Here is a 16,706-nt window from a genome sequence, read left to right on the forward strand (position 1 = left end):
TCATAGGAGAGAAGATAGGATTTGTCATTGGTGTTCAGAGTGAATGCAACTTCTCTTTCTCCTCCTGCAGTGCACTAAGCTATGTGGCGGAGGCTTACGGACAAGGCTGGTGGTCTGTCAGCGGCCCAGCGGTGAACGGTTTCCAGATCTGAGCTGTGAAATCCACGATAAGCCTCCAGATCGTGAGCAGTGTAACACACACGTTTGTCCTCAAGACGCTTCATGGAATACCGGCCCTTGGAGTTCGGTACGGCCCTAACTCTTAATGTTTATTAACCAAACTGTCTTAACTAACAGACCCAGTTCCGAGGTATTCTGGGGCACCCCCCTCGGTGACAGACAGTTGTCCGACTCACAAGGGCATCCCTGAACCTGGGCTGTGGTCTGTGATTTTCTTCATACCGACACACAACAGAATTAATGTTTTGTGATTTTGCCAAAGTGACTCTACAGACATACGTGTACCTCATGTAGGCCTGGGGCCAATGTCAAAAAGTAGCTTCCGTTTTGTTGTTGTTGTTGTTGTTTTAGAAAAGCAAGACTGTCTATATAGATATTTTAAAGAAATAAGTTCATATAGTTACTAAGTTCCAAAGTGATTTCAGCAGACAACTCAATAGCAGACATTCTTTCCTTTCCCAAATAATGGGAGTTTTGACTTTTGGGGGAAGATACCTGCATATTGAGGCCAAAGCAATTTTTTTTTTCCCATGACTGTAATTTGCCTCTATGTGACTCGGGTACAAACTCAACACAGTGACCACAGAGGCTGTGCCCACAAAATAGACTGAAATCATTGTGAAAATGCAAAAGACCAGCTACACTGGACTCAGTGACTTGGAACCTTTCGAGGTGTCCGAAACGTTCTCTCTCTTTCCCCAAAACACAAAGCCCATCGCTTGAGACCATTTTTTGCTTCAGTCCTAGGCTTCCCTTGCTGTCTGCTTAGCTGACATCGTGAGACAGGTTTGCCACTGTAAATACTATGCAAACTTCTGGGGCAGCTCTTGGCAAACAGAAGGTCGGCTATGTCCAAACAGTCCTTTGGCTGAGTTGTGTTATCTGTGGAGCCGTTAGGGCTGGTTTGTGTAAATAGAGTAAATGTTTCTGTAAATACATGAATTGCACTGAATCTGAATTTAGTAGTATATGAAGTCATATCCACAAACCTTTTTTATTCCAGAGGGTTCAGAGGAAAAGTCTTAACCATTCCTGAAACTAGGTAAAGAGCAGAGGAGCTGAAGTGGAATGGCTAATACCTATCGATGCTTCTAAGAGCCAAGGGTTTCGGGTCTGAGACTGAGTCTGCAGGTAGAACCTAGCTCTGTAACTACCGTACTTAGTATTAAGTAGAAAGCTGGAGAGATGTAGAGTATCATCTCTTCTGATGCTCGTCAGCTGGGCTGTCAGGCTTTCATTCGACAGCTTAGGAAATGGCACGTGGAGTCAGACGTGTATTCACCAGAAGCGTTTTGTCTGCAGTACTGATACTGCCCCCAAAATGAACGTTTTGAGAACGATCAGAAGTGACTGTGGGATCTCAGACACATCCTCTGGCTTCCCCACTTCCCTCAGTCACCTGTGACAGATTATTTTTCATGAAACTGTCCCTCTTGAGCCCCTGATATTTTTACCTTGTTTACTCGGCCAACAGCAACACCACTTCAGAGACGTGTCTCAGAAACTACTAGCTCTTTAAAAAGTTGTTTTTCTTTCATTTTGACCAAAAAGTGACCCTTAACCTTCAGAGAATGTGTGTGTGTGTGTGTGTGTGTATAATCATAAAATATTATATACTGTATTCATATATGTGTGTGCCTACATATTATATACAATGTATAACATATATTTTATTGGTTTCCGTAGCATTCTCCTCCTTGAATGCTTTCTAAATACCACTCAAATTTTTTTACACAGGATCATCCTCCTCTCCCACAGATGTTTTAAGAGCTTAAATCTTGAAATCTGACTTGCTAATTTAGCTGAAAACGTTAGGATTTTTATTGTAGTTGTTCTTTGGGCTGCACACAGTTTTCTGAAACACACACACAAGGAGAGGGAGAGAGATACTAATGCTCTGTTACACACAGAAGAGAATGGATTTTGAAACTATTTTTGCTGCTGATAAGATTTTCATGCCTCCTTTGTAGAGCGATCGTTATTCGACTGTATATTTCAATGCCTCTGCTGTCTAGGAGCAAGGCCACCTGGGCAAGGCTTCTCACTGTGATTTTTTAAAAAATGACATCAAAAGCATTTCATTTAAATAGATACATTTGTAGTATATTACTTAAATGTATGTGTGTGTGTGAGGGCAGTCTTTCAGATTCTTACTGTAGAACTTTGATTTTACTTTTATGGTGATTTTTGTAGGTGCTTTGGTATAATTTCTGAGCGATTCTTAATTGAAGCATACCTCAGTGAATCGTGTTAATAGCCATAAAGCCACTCGTATGGTGCTTCATCGTTGTAACTGACAATGAAATTAACAACAACAAAAAGCATATTTGAGGTGCTAACCCGTTGCTTTCTCTTGAAAGCCAGCTCGATCTGTTAGAGACCAAGGGTAGCAATTAGTCCTTCCATAGGGTTGCTTTCTCTCTCCAGATTTTCACCCACTAGAGACAGTGTTCAGAAGCAACTACTGCTGTGGGAGGAGGCCTTTCCCAAGGTCAAAATGGAGATGGCCTCATTCAACAATTGTTACTAAGAAGCGGTATCTAGGAAAGAAGCTGCCACATCGCTGTTAGCGTGGCTGCCAGAGTCTCTAAAAGGAACCGTTAGTGAATGTCAGGTTCAAATACCCATTTTAGACCCTTAGTTCTGGCTCGTGTCATTGTGGATTCAGAATCATGATGGTGAAAAACAACCTCCAGAAATCCAGCCTTTTCTGTCCTCTTTTGAATGTGTCCTTGCACTCCTACTTGGTAACTTGCCGATTTCCAAATAAGGTTCTTACACTGATCCACCTTTCAGTCGGCTCCTGGGAGCAGAGTCCTGGGAGCTGACTGATGAGGGAATGTGCATATCCCATCACTAGAGAGGACATTGGAAAGAGTGCTGTGTGCTGTCAGACCAACAGCAGAAAGTAGGTTAAAAATCCACAGCATTTGACAGTAAGCAGGTCCATCGAGATAATGAAAGTAGCAGAGGTTGCAGGTGATGTCACCTGTCCAAGCTGGTCCCGTAGCATTCCTTTCTGCCCTGCCCCGTGTATCTGCTTGCTGATCATCTTGGAGACAGTGCTTCTCCTTAGGAGAAACTGCTTGTTGGGGTTTTTCATGACAAACCTGAAAGTGTTCTCTGAGCCTTGCTTTAGGTGCTTTGGAATTGTGCTTGTCGACCCGAATAATGAGAATTTATGAGCTCACGAAGGAACTGTGCTTTTGTCTCTGCCTGGCCAACTTATGAATTTGTGTCTACCTCATTTTCATCTTAAAGTTTGCAGCTTCCCTAGGTAGGAAGAGAAAATGTTGACAACAGTATTCTGTCACCTCACCGCATCCATCTCTAGCAAAAATAAAGACTGTAAATATCACCACCATACTTTCTGAATACAGTTATGAGCAGCCAAGCCTAGTATTATCTGAATATTTTGAGCAGTACAGATTTCTATGTGTTTATATAATAAAGCATATTTATTTTTTCCATGTTATTTAATTTTATATACAATGTTTTAAAATCAGTGTTTATCAGCAGACTGTAAAGGCAAATAGGCTATGTGAATTAGAAGTACATGTGTATGTTTCTTTTGGTTTTAAAAAAGATACATTTTAATTTTGTAAATCCCCTCCAACCTGTACGGTCCCTCTCCCGAATCGGAGTAGCCAACTGGCAAGCTTTATGTAATTGGCTAGTTTAAAATGTGTATTTTCAAAAGATACTTAAAAAAAAAAAAGAAAAAACTCTGAATTGGAAATGATATAAACCAAAATATACGAGGCTTAACATTTTGTTGTTTTTTTTTCCTTTTCTGATACTGTTATCCTGATTCACTGAGTCTCAACTCTGAAATATGAATGTTCCACTTACTGAATTTGTAGATAATGATAAAACATAGCCAGAAGACAAAACAAGTGATTAGAGGAAACGGTTCTAAACATGTAAGAAGAGCTGGGGACAGGAAAACACTAACTTAACATGCACAAATTCGATCACACCTTATTCTTTGTGTTTAGATAACCGTAAGACTTCAGCGTTTGTCAGTTTTGTTCTTTGTTCATCTGCAATACATTTCCGAAAGAATTTCTCGTTAAAGAAAAATAAAATATGATCGCAGTAAACTGGGAAGTTTTAAGAGAGCCTGCAGTTTTGAAAAAATTGTACTTTGTAAAGATGACCCCTGACGCCTCTTGGTTCCGCGCATGCCCCTACTAAGTCTCCTGTTTACGTATGGTTTAGAATGGTAACTGAGGGTTAAAACGACCAAAATCAGGGAGTCCCCATGTGAGTTTGAGGTTTATATGAGGTGTGAAATCAGAAAACTTCTCCAAAGCAGATGATGATAGCTAACTTTTAGAGAGTATTTATTATGTACAAAGCCAAGTTAAGCAAACACACACTATATTTAGCCACCATGTTACCCCACGACGGGGGTGCTTTTATGAATCCCTTTGACTATGTGATCATTTACTATAATAAAATGTCAGTGTCGGTATACTGACTACATTAATCCTGCTTCATGGGATAGAAATAGCCCATATTCAGAATGAGTTCTCTAAACTCCTGTTGATATTCAATAAAAGGTATACCTACAACTCAGACTTCATCAACCTCAACATTATTTAGCTAATATTGGCATTAGCCATTTGACTCCAGCCACAGAAAATCCAAATTTATTTCTGTATTGGTAAATTCCCATAACCAGTGATTATAAATACTTCAAACAACTGGTTATATTTTGGGAATGGCAAAACATCTCTTGTTTCATTTTAATGTTATCACCTTAGCCAGATTAGGAGGATGATGTAAAGATTTTTGACCACAAGGAATATCACATTAAATGCCTACACATTTTTAATAATCATGAGAGTTTTTCTAATAATGAAGACACATCTTGGATATACAGCTAGTGCCTTTTTAAAAAAAGAAATAAATATACTATTTGACTCTATCATAATGGAGTCTTAAAAATACCCTTATTTTTTTTTTTTTTTTTAAATCAGAACAAGCAAAACACTGGCCTGCACCTATCTCTTTGGAGATAAAACTTAGTTGGTCTTTTTGTTTGTTTGTTTTTCATTGTTTCTGGTGATTATATGCCTATGGGAGACTGTTCCTACCTCCGGACAGCTGATATTTCATGATAGTGTGGCGGATTTCTATTTTTGCAGTTTTTAAAAGTCCAAAGGTGGAGGAAGCAGGGAAAGGAGGGTTATTAGACCCTGAGGAGGAGTGTAGGTCCTTTCACTGACTCACGTCAGCGAGTTGTCCTTCTGGAACGGAAAGGAATGGGAATTTTGGAATGTGGAGTGGGAGGTAGAGATTGAGTCCACGTCTAATTGGTTGGGAGGGAATCCTGATTAGCAGAGGCAGTCGAGGAAGATTTATTTTATGGAGAAGGAGTCAACAATTCTTTAGAAGGGGGGAGGTGGTCATCATTTATTTTTCAGCAAATACTTTTTACATGTCTACTGTGAGCCAGGCACTATTCTAGGTGCTAAGGATACAACAGTGAACAAGTCAGCTATACATTCAAGTGGCGAAGAAGAAAATACGGTATTAAACAAATAAAACCAATTACACGTGTAATTAAAGAACTGACACTGTTTTCCCTGGCAGCCTCATTACAGTCATAAAGATAAAAATAACAGATTGCTCTTAGAGGAACACTCACTGTTACTAATGATCTTTGTTCACTAAATAAAAATTATCAATCCTATCTTTCCTTTTAAATGTACAATTGCATAATCATTTTCAGGGATAAATGCTCTGTGGCTGGTGGCCTAGAACTTTTAAAAACCTCCTGTCGGAGAGTGTGCTTCTGTTCACCCTTACATTATAACCCAGACATGAGTTCAGTGATCTGAGAGCCAGGATAAGCAGAGGGCCTGGCTTTCCATCTCTCCCCGCGAGGGTTCTCAGCCTCCACACCTGCGTGGGAAGTCCTGGCTGAGGTTCATTTCCCCCTGTGTTATTTAACGATTACCAATAAAAAGACCTGGAATGTGTGGATTGCCATGCCACCGCCTTTGCTTCTTGTTATTTTATTTCCTCCAAAGTGGGATCATTTTCATGGGTGGTTTTAAAGATCACAACTTCCCTTTCCAAAAATTTATAAAATGGAACATTGGCAGCCAAAAAAAAAAAAAAAAAAGAGTGTACAGGAAGTAGTATGGAAAGTAATCAATATAGGCCAAGCCTACAAAACCATTATTCGTAGGCAGATCTGCATCCCCTTTCTCCTATTAGAAAGAGGATATGCCTTGGGCAATGCAGTCCAGTAAGTTTCTACCATGATGGAAATGTTTTCTATTTTTGCTTTCCACTATGGAAGCTACTAGACCCATGTGGCTAATATGGAGTGCTTGAAATGTGGCTAAGTGCAACAGGGAGACCAAACCGCACTTTACATTGTATTTAATTTTAATTACTCTAAATTTAAATAGCCACCTGTGGCTGGTGGCTACCATATTGGACAGGGCAACCACAGACAACAGTAATCCTAAGCAATTAATACTCAACTAGGCAAGAAATTACTAAACTTATTAAAGAAAATTAGAGAGAAAAACCCTATGCCAGCTTCTAAAAAGGGTCCCTAGGTAGAATACCCTTACATCCAAGTGAGTACCATTCTCCTGCCTTTCTTCTGCTTTGTGCCTTTGTTTTGGAACACTGCAGTGGGTGTTCTCTGACAGCTGGGCATTAGAAAGAACAGGACAGTGCAAAGAGAGGCTTATCAGAACCATCTGTCTTGAGAGTAGTAACTCCAGGGCCTCCGTGTAAAAGCAGCTGTTAAAACAACTCTCCTCTTGTGCGTCTTAGAGTTCAAGTTCATCGTGGCAGTAAGTTCAGTTAAGGAGAAAGAGTGTTTATGTGTTCAGTGGACCGAAAGGGCAAGGCTTGATTGATGCTTTTTAGGAGAAGACAAAAATGGGAAACACCAGGTAGTCACCTTGAAGAAGCTTGAATTCCAGGAGATCATTCCCTCTTTGAAAGAAGTTTCGGGAAGGCAGCTTTTCATATTCTTCACTGAGCCCTGTAGGTAAAGGTTGGGGAGAGTAACTTTAAGGGGCTGTGTTTGAAAGACACTTCAGAAGAATCAGGGTTGAGGCAATGTCTCCTCCATCACTGTGGTTCTCATCATTTATCTTGGCAATACTTAGCCTTGAAGAAAGCCCTTATGGCTTATTCACATTCATGGCCCACACGGACACCCCCTTGAAATTAAAATGTATGCAACAAAATGGGTGCAGATCGAATGATGATGTCATCGATACTCTTTTCCAGTGGCCGGATAGTTGTTGTTGTTATTTTTTCCTTTAGGGTGACATCTAAATTAAACTAGAAACCATTCTGGTGGTCTCTTTTTTAAAAGTGCTGATTAATTTGTTATGTTCACTCTCAGGTTGGCTGTGCTCTGAACTGGGAAAAAAGTAAAATAATTCTCAGTATCACAGAAAGTGGATGAACAGGTAGCTTCAGTTATCCACAAAAGAGCTGTTTCTTTCCTTCACTTAATTTTGGAAAGAAATAGTACTTCTTCCCATGATTATTGGGAAGGCTTTGATTTTTTTTTTTATTATAACAATCACTTGCATTTTGCTGCATTTACTTTTTGCTAGGAATTACACAAAGCAATTCACCCATATTTTCTAATTTAATCCTCTCTACTTGAAGAAATTAGCACGATCAGGGAAGTTAACTGGTTGGGTCTAGGTCACACTGTTGAGAAGGGACTTGAACCTGGGATTTTCTGACTTTCAAGCCCCAGGTTTGACCCAAGATAAAATCCTCTCATTTTACTCTTTAGTTGGTGAAGTGGTAAAATGCAGCCTCTGTGGAAAGAGGAAATTTAAGATTTTCTGCTCTCCCAAATTGTAACTATTTGAAACATTCTGGAATTCCTGAGCCATTTTCAAGTTTTGCTTCAGAGCCCTAAAAGGATGGATATGAGAAAATTGTTCCCTCTAAATTAAAACTAAGTAAAGAGCAAAATTTGTGTTTTTAGAAGATTTTGAGGAAAAAAAAGCATCCCCTAATTAATAAACACTTATTGGTGATATGTCTGACGTTTTAATATACAAAGAGAAATGAAATAACTTGGGGTAATAAATCTAAGTGTTTTCTTTGTTCAGTGGATCTGTAGATAATCGGGACAATAGATCAGATTTTGTTAAAGGCAGTTAGGAGATTTGCTGATGTTCGTGGTGATAAGGTTTGCTGTAGAATGTAATCTGCTACCCTACAAGTGAATAATGCAATTAAAATTTATTAAAAAGTGAGCTCACACTGAAAACTCTTTGTTTGAAATAAAACTCATCAAATGCATTGAGATGTCTTCCAAACTGTTACTTGAGGTAAAACTAAGCTCTTTTTTGGGCAACGCTGAGTCTGCTCTGTTCCCATTGGTAGGACAATCTACAGCTTTGGGTTCTGTTCCTGTCTTCAGCCATCATTGTCCCCTGTATTCCTCTGTCCACAGGGCAGGGGTAGGACAAGACTTGGCTATGGTTTGGGAACTGTGTGAAATAAAGAGAAGGAAAATATAATGGGAAAAAAACAGCAGGTTTACTTTCTTCTTCTTAGGTAAAGCAAAGGAAGAAATAGTCACCACATTTCAAGTGAAAAACCTATTAACCAAATCACTTATTTAATCACCCTAAACCTTAATTTCCTTTGGGCTGAACAGGCCCACTATTTAAGCTTGTTGCCTTACTCAAAGTGGGTGTAAAATAAGCAATACTAAAATGAATGGATTAATGGATGGATGAATGAATGAATGGGTCCAGCAACTTAGGAGCTGAAATCCTAATTGCATTGGCCTAGAAATATGGACATAAAATGCTAATCTGTATGAGGGAATAATTAAAAAGAAACAGAGGATTGGATGTTGGCGGTGTATCAGTAGTGACTTCCTGACTTTGGAGAGTTATATGGTATTTATGTAGGAGAGTGTCCTTGATTTGGTGAAACTAGAGTTTTAGAGATGATGAGACATTATGTCTACAAGTCGCTCATATATACATATATTCCATTATTATATAGGGAGGAAGGAATGAGCAAGTGTGGCAAAATGTTGCCAGTTGGAAGACCAGGATAAGGGAGTTCTTTGTGATGATCTTGCAATTTTTCTGTAGGTTTGATATATTTTAAAATAAGTTATTGTTAAAATGTCTTAAAGAAACATAAATAGGTTCAGAGGATGTATTTTACTTCAAAGGAAGTGAGGTGTAGGTCTGGATTTATTTCAGGACTTTAAAAACTCTGACATATTTTAGGAAGCTGTTTTTAATCTCAGATTTGCACTATCACATCATAATGAAAGTGAAGGCTGCAGCCAGGGCTCAGCAAAAACAGAATCTTTGCTAGTTTTTCATTGGCTCATTTCCCATGACTTTCTCTTCTCCTTGTCCCCACTTCCCTTCCTCCCTCAGCCCCCTCCCACCCATGCAGCTAAAATGAAGGACCCTGGGGAATGATGTGGGGTTTTTTGCTCCCCTTTTCCCAGGGAAATCCAGACTTCCATTGCAAGCCTTGCCAGTAAATTCCAGTAAATACTTGGCTGTATGCAGACTCACCTCTCACCTTTTTTTTTTTTTTTTAAATCTACTGCTCCCCAGTAAAGCCCGGATTCCTTTGAAAACTAAGAGCTTTTTCTTTTCTTTTTTTTTTCTAAAATGTGTGTTGTTTATTTTCCTTGCACTTAATAAAAAGCCTTCAACCAACCAACTCACGTATTTCATTGCAGTTTGAACTCTGTTGGTGAAATCATGATTTCCCTCTCGTCATCAGCTGTGAGATATCCAGGAACCCCTTAGTGGTGGTGGGTCAGGGACATGATATCAGGGAGGAGGTGCTGTGCAGAAAAGCATGTTTGTTCATTGTCGTTGAGATCTTCATTGCTGTGTACGGGGTTCGGGTGCGCGTTGTACATGTCCCGTTCTCTAGAGACCAGGACTTCCTAACCCTTTTAGTCTGAGACCTTGATCTTCTTGGACTGATGTTCAGAAGGCCCTTTACCACTTCCATCCACCAAAAAAAAGCTCTCTGGCCCCACCTCTATCAAGCCAGTTAAAATCAATTCAGTTTTGAGAGCTTGTTGGACTTTCTGAAAACCTTAGGATAATTCAGTGGTTTTCAATGGGGAGCGATTTTTACTCCCCACCCCCAGTGGACATTAGGCAGTGTCTTGGGACAAGTGTCATAGATAGGTTAGTGCTGCTACTGAATTCTAATGGATGGAAGCCAGGGATGTCAATTAGCATCTTACAATGCATGGCATAGCCCCTAACAGCAAAGAATTATCTCACCCAAAATGTTGAAATAGTGCCAAGGTTGAGAAAGCCTGAAGAGACATCGGGTGAGGAGAAGGAGGATTCCTAATCAAAAGTCAAAGTTGAGGTCACAGTTACAAGCCCCATGGAATGATGCTGTTTAGCTATCGGAAAACAATTCTCTCTGGAGAATTGAATTTCCCATTAAATATTATGTGGGATTCCAGGAAGCCATCAAGGTCAGTCAAAGATTTTCAAGGCTGAGCTGAAAGTATGAGATCTCAAAGTCGTCTTACCAGACTGAATTTGCAAACCCACAATCAGTGTCCCTCATCCTTTTCCTGGGGGGGTGGGGGGGGGAAGAGGGAGGTTGTTACAAATGTATACAAATGTGTCCAGTATAATCCAGACATTCTGCATGGCAAGTTCAGCAAGAGTGACCAACTTTAGAAAGAAGGGCATCAATGAGAATGGGCGCTACTAGAAAACAAGGGCTACTCCAACGTGTTCATTCATTAAAATTATTGTGACAGCCTGATAGGTCGTATGTATTTGTTGCTTTTAGCCTTGTGTTTCAAGCAATCCATGTTTCCCTCATCCATGATAGAATGCGTGTATGTAGTGGTCCAGCTAGATCGAGGAATTGGTGTCAGAGTTGAATATTTAAGTTTTCCTTCAGATATTTTTTTTTTTAAATAGGATGAATCCCTAGTGTACATTTTATCAGAGAAGTAGCAGATTATGTTTTTGACTGGAGACTAATAAGGCAGTAATACAGCAAGTATTTCATGGTTTATAAAAAAGTATGAATCAGGATATCCCAGTCTCAGCACTGTTGACATATGAGATCAGGTAATTCTTAGCTGGGGGGGCTGGTCTATGCCTTGGAAGATGTTTAGCAGCAACCTTAACCTCTACCCACTGGATGCCAATAGTATATCCCTTGGTTGTAATAACCAAAAATGTCTTCAAACATGGCCACATCCCCTACAGGGTAACATCACCTCCTCCCTCTAGTTCTATGGATTTCCTGCCCCAGAACTTTTCTTTCCATAGTCTAACGAGCATTAGGTGGGTATAGTCTGCAGCATTTCTCAAATGTGTTTGATACCAAATTCCCATTTTTTTAAGTCAGAGAAGTCTTTAAGGTTATCAAATTGTTCTTTTTTCCTTTCTGGGAAGATAAAATCACCAGTTTCCCCCATCAATTCTGTCAATTATTTCCCACTGGTTTTTTTAGTCCTTACAAGGAAATCACACACAGGTAATCAGTTTCTCCAGACGTGTGGCATTAAATTGACTTTTCAGTACATGGATTTCTGAGGAAGAAAGTTTCTGAAGCTCTGCCTCTCCCTACCTTCCCTTTTTTGCTTTGCAAATCTTTTCTTGCTTCAGCAGGAGGCAAATGCTATATATTTACCAACTGCAGCCTCCACAGGGCACATCCAGATCTGCCCCCGGAACAGCAGGCTCAGCTCTGAGAAGGGGGGATCAGAGAACATTTAAGATGATGCATCTTCTGCCCCTTGAATGAAAATCAATCTCAGTACTTCTCTTCCCAGAAGGTCACTAACGATGACCCCATAAACACTAGCGGTGACTCCAAAACTTTTGGTCCAGAGAAGCTCATCAGTAGAGGAGAAGCAAGAAAAATGCCCCCAAGACACTGTAATCAACCTCAGAAGTTTTGTGGTAGGACATAAGTACTAGTGAAATATTGGATTTGTCCCCCAATGTTTAAAGTTTTTTTTGTTTTGTTTTTTTATGGAGGACCACAGAAAATGTTATTAAAAGATAAGTATGCTGGTGCCCAATTTAGAAGAGATGGTTCTCCAAAAAGCAAGTGAGTGCCACCTTCCAGACTTAACTGGAACCTTGAATTTACAATGGACTAACTAGGTAAAAAGCATTAAAAATTAGAAATTGCTTTTGCCTTTTACCTAATTATAACCTGAATTATAAACCTAATTATAATCATGTAATTTGGAATTGGAGAAATAATAACGAAGACCCCCATTTACTGAACATTTCAATGAGCCAAGCCCTGGGCCTAGTGCTTTATATGCATTATTACTAGTCCTCATAAAGTCTTTGCAAAGTCGACCTTACTATGTCCATTATGCAGGTAGGAAAACTGAGCTGTCAGAAGGCAAGTAAGTTACCCAAGCATCATATGGTCAGTAATTCTTGAAGCCAGACCTGACTGACTCCCAAGCGACTTGCTTTCCCACTCCCTCTTTGGTATGGCTTTCAAATTTTCTAGAAATACTGATTTTGATTTGGGACACATGAATGAAACGAGCTCTTGCCCAAGTGGAAATCAGTTTACTCTCCTCTGCTTTTAAACCACTGAAGTTGAGTCCTTAGTATCTGAGTGTTTTCTAAGGGTTTTCAGCCAGGTTTCCGGTTTTGTTTATTTTACTTATCAAAGTCTGAGGTAGCTGAATGTTTGCATTTTTAAACAGAACAATTTTAACAATTCACTTGGTTTTGAATAGTTTTCAAAGGAACTCAGAAATTGGGCTTGGTCACCCAGAATTCCCCAACCAGTGCTCCCGAAAGGACCTGGCTTCCCCCCATCCCATGATACAACACCCTAGTATGATAAGAATTGGTAGATTTTTAAGGAGAAGTCTGCTGGACTGACAAAAATAGGTCTTTCTCAACACAACCTGATCCTAACCTTGGGTAACCCAATTACCCCACTTAATAGAGAGGCTTATGGTGGCTAGTTTGTAGAGAGTGTATAGGGTGGTGGCAATGATTTATTTCTGTCAAATTCACTCTATAATTACAAAATCTCAGGCTTGATACTGGTTTTGCAGCCCTGGATATCCTATACTCTGAGAGCCTTTTCTTAAATGAAACTTAAAAAAAATATATCAGGATCAAGCTGAGACACACTGTTTTGGAACAGCAGTGAAAGTCTTCAGTGTTTTGCTTCTAGATGTTTCCAGCCAGAACAGAGATAGAAAACACCCAACCCATGTAGACCCCACCTGTGTCCATACATTTCTTCATAGTTTATTTTCAGTCCATATATTTACATTTTTCCATCTGGGAAAAGTATCGATCTAAAGTGACACCTTTGGGGAGGAGAAACCACATTAAATGACTTAAGGTCATTCAGGGTATAGGATGGTCTCAATGGCTTAGAGCCAGTGTTTGACAATAGTCTTGCCTTTGCAGGGCAGAGTAGTGTTCTGAGTTCCTAGCTTCGGCCATTTGCGTCGATTTCCCTTTTATTGCATCCTCAGATCACCTTCCTTTTGGGTGTCCCTTATGCAGTATTTAGTTCTGTAATTATGAATTAAGTATTTAACCACAAGAGTACTTAGCCAGTGTTGGACTGAATAGACACAGGAGATAGGAGAGAAAAATAGTTATGTATTTGGTCCCTACAATGAAACTGAGCATTGTGCAGGATGCGTACTTAATCCTCACAAATTCTTGTGAGATAAGTGGATCTAGGTTCTTTGAGATGCTATTCATTCACTCGTTCATGCATTCACTTGCGTATTCTGTAAATATTTGAATGTTTTCTGTAAGCTTGTTACTACCCTCGCCACCAGGGATATAGCAGTGAACAAAACAGACAAAAATTCTTAGAGAAGAGGGATTAAAAAAAACAAACAAACAAACATGGAAGAGGGGGTGGGATGGGAACTGTACATTTAAGGAAGTCAGGCAAGTCTCCATTAAGAAAGTGACATTTGATCAGAGATATGGGAAAATACAAAAGCAAGCCATGTGGATATCTAGAAGAATATTCTGGGTTAAGACCCAGAGACAGAAGTATGTCAGGCACATCTTACCAACAGCAAGGAAGCCAGTATGGTTGAGTTAGAGGAGGTGGATGATAGGATATGAAATTAGAGATGAAACCAAGGGAGAGGAACGTAGGGGTAAATCATGGATGGGGGTGGAAGGGTCAGGCTATTGGAAGGATTTTTGCTTACACTCAATGATAGGGGAAGCCATGGTGGGGAGGAAAGTTGAGTAGGAACATGAATTTGTTTTATAAGACTGAGTCTGGCTTCTGAATTTAGAGGAAGCTATAGGAGGCACAAAGGTGGAAACAGGGAGACCATTAGGAAATCCATTGTAGTGAATGAGATGGGAGAAGACCATGAGTGAGTGGCTCAGGTGCTCACAGCAGGAGTGGTGAGAATTCGTGGGATTCCAATGTATTTTTAAAGAAGTACCTAAGGATTAGCTGAGAGTTTGGATATGGGGTGTGTGAGAAAGAGAGAAATTGGAATGACTCCAAATGTTGTATACAGAATTAGCAGAAGGATGGAATTTCCATTGACTGAAATAAAGAGGACTGACTGTAGGAAGGAGGGGTTTGTAAGAGGAAGACCAGGGCTTATGCTTTGGACATGTTAAGTTTGAATGCTTATTCAGCATCATTCCATGCCTCTCTTGAGCAGAATTGGAAAGAGATATTTGCCATGGTTAAGCATTTCACTTAGGATCACAAGAGAAGAGATAGTACTGGTCAAACCCAGTCTGAATGATTCCAAAACCAAATTCATAACAACCACCTCCTTCTGTCCCAAACCTTGGGTTTCCACTTGAGTAGATCTCCAAATAGTGTCGGAATAATTTAAATTCACCCATAACCATCAACCTAATTTTAGCCCCTTCGAATGCCAAGTGTTTCATGTTCTAGCCATTTACATTTTAGCTGGTTTGACTTTTTGTCTCATCCTTTCACAATGGCATTTTGAGCTATTTCTTTAACCAACTGGTTAAGCAGGAGGGGAAGACAAGAAAAGCCACAAGGATGGATAGTGCCTGTGGCCAGTGAATTGGTCCTATCTGAATTCCCAGTAGAGCAATGTAAAGTTGGAGGATCAGCATCTAATTCGATAACGGTTAAGATAAGTTTTTTCCCTTCTGCTGAGATCTATTTCTCTGGATACAGACTCAGATATGGATGCATATCTCAGCTTTTCAGTAGTATTCACATCCACCCAAAAGCAAACTAACCACATAAACCAACTTCGTCCAAAAAAAGTTGTAGACTTTTTCAGTGTAAGATGTCTGACATGTTGGCATGTAAAGATGTTCCTTTCACACCAAGCCAATGGAGGAAGGTCCAGTTAAATAGAGAAAGCCAGACTGGAAGAGGCAATTACATGAACTTTGTCCTGGTGTCTTTTCAATGACTGAAAGGGAGATAGACCAGTTCTTTGGGAAGAGGAAGAGGTTTAAGGCTAGACACAGGTTGGGTAGATGAAAGTCCAGAGAGAATCTGCATGGCTTGCTTTTCAATGAAAGCATTCCCAAAGGTGACTTCAGCTTCCCGGGTCTGTTCCTGACCATCGGTGACATTAGCATAAGTCATGAGGGGGTGTCCCTGAACATTGCCATCTTCTAGCACAATGACATCTCCAGGCAGCCTCAGTCATGGTCTACCTTCAGAGTGCCATGAAGTTCTGGTCACCCAACCCTCAGCCATAGCTTTTCCACGAATTACTCAGGCACTTCGTCACTCATCTCCGCAACAGCTAAGAGTAAGGATCCTGGCACAAATATCTCACCCACTACCCCCCTGTCTTCCAGACCGCCTTCGTGAACAATCCCGTGGCAAGCACAGAGTAGGCTTGTACCATTTTCACCTCTTTCCTGAAAGATGCCCATATCATTATTCTGCTGAAGTCAGTTTACAAAGAATCAGAATAGGCAGTGTGCTTGGAAGTGGGGTATCAGAGGGCCTGTTAGGGACCCCAGGGCCAGGGAATGTACTAGGCCTCAGGTTCCTGGGGGCACCACTGGTGGTGGCCGTGATAAAATTCACCAGGTGTTGCTTTTGCAGATTGTTGCGGTCTTTGGCTTTTGTCTTGATGGGGAGAAACATCGTGGTATTTAACATTCTCGCGGAACTAAAAAACAAAAAGAACCTCCATTTGGGTTTCCCAATTTGCGTAGCTCATTTCATAGGCTGTTCTATTTAATGTGACTATCACGTCCCCTCCTCTCGTTTGAAGTTGTTTCATTATGAGAGAGGGAGGGGGCAGCTGGAGAGCCCTGTGCCTCATCCTTCTTGGGGGGAATGGGAGACGGAAGGCATGAGCCCTTCCTGCTGCGTCCCCGTGTTGGCGTGGCCCCAGCATCTCCTGTGCAAGGCATATTACTGGACCACCTACTTGGCTGTCGTATTGACAGCAGCCTCCAGGCGCGCTCCAAGCTCTGACATGTGAGTTTGAGTGCCTTTTCTCCCACAGTCTTAGACCTTTGTCATATTGCAAAGGCTGTCGGTCT

At 40.5% G+C, this 16,706-nt stretch overlaps 1 protein-coding gene across 1 annotated transcript in view; it reads left to right on the forward strand.

Annotated features, from left to right (window-relative positions):
- ADAMTS9 (ADAM metallopeptidase with thrombospondin type 1 motif 9) overlaps window positions 1–16,706 on the forward strand; it is a 163,929-nt gene that overhangs the window by 88,822 nt on the left and 58,401 nt on the right. Inside the window, exon 28 of the mRNA XM_080809055.1 lies at window positions 71–247. Within this exon, the coding sequence (XP_080665181.1) occupies window positions 71–247 (177 nt within the window). The remainder of the gene's footprint in view (window positions 1–70; window positions 248–16,706) is intronic.

Source organism: Martes martes (genome assembly GCF_963455335.1).
Source record: "Martes martes genome assembly, chromosome: 1".
NCBI classification, from domain to species: Eukaryota; Metazoa; Chordata; class Mammalia; order Carnivora; family Mustelidae; genus Martes; species Martes martes.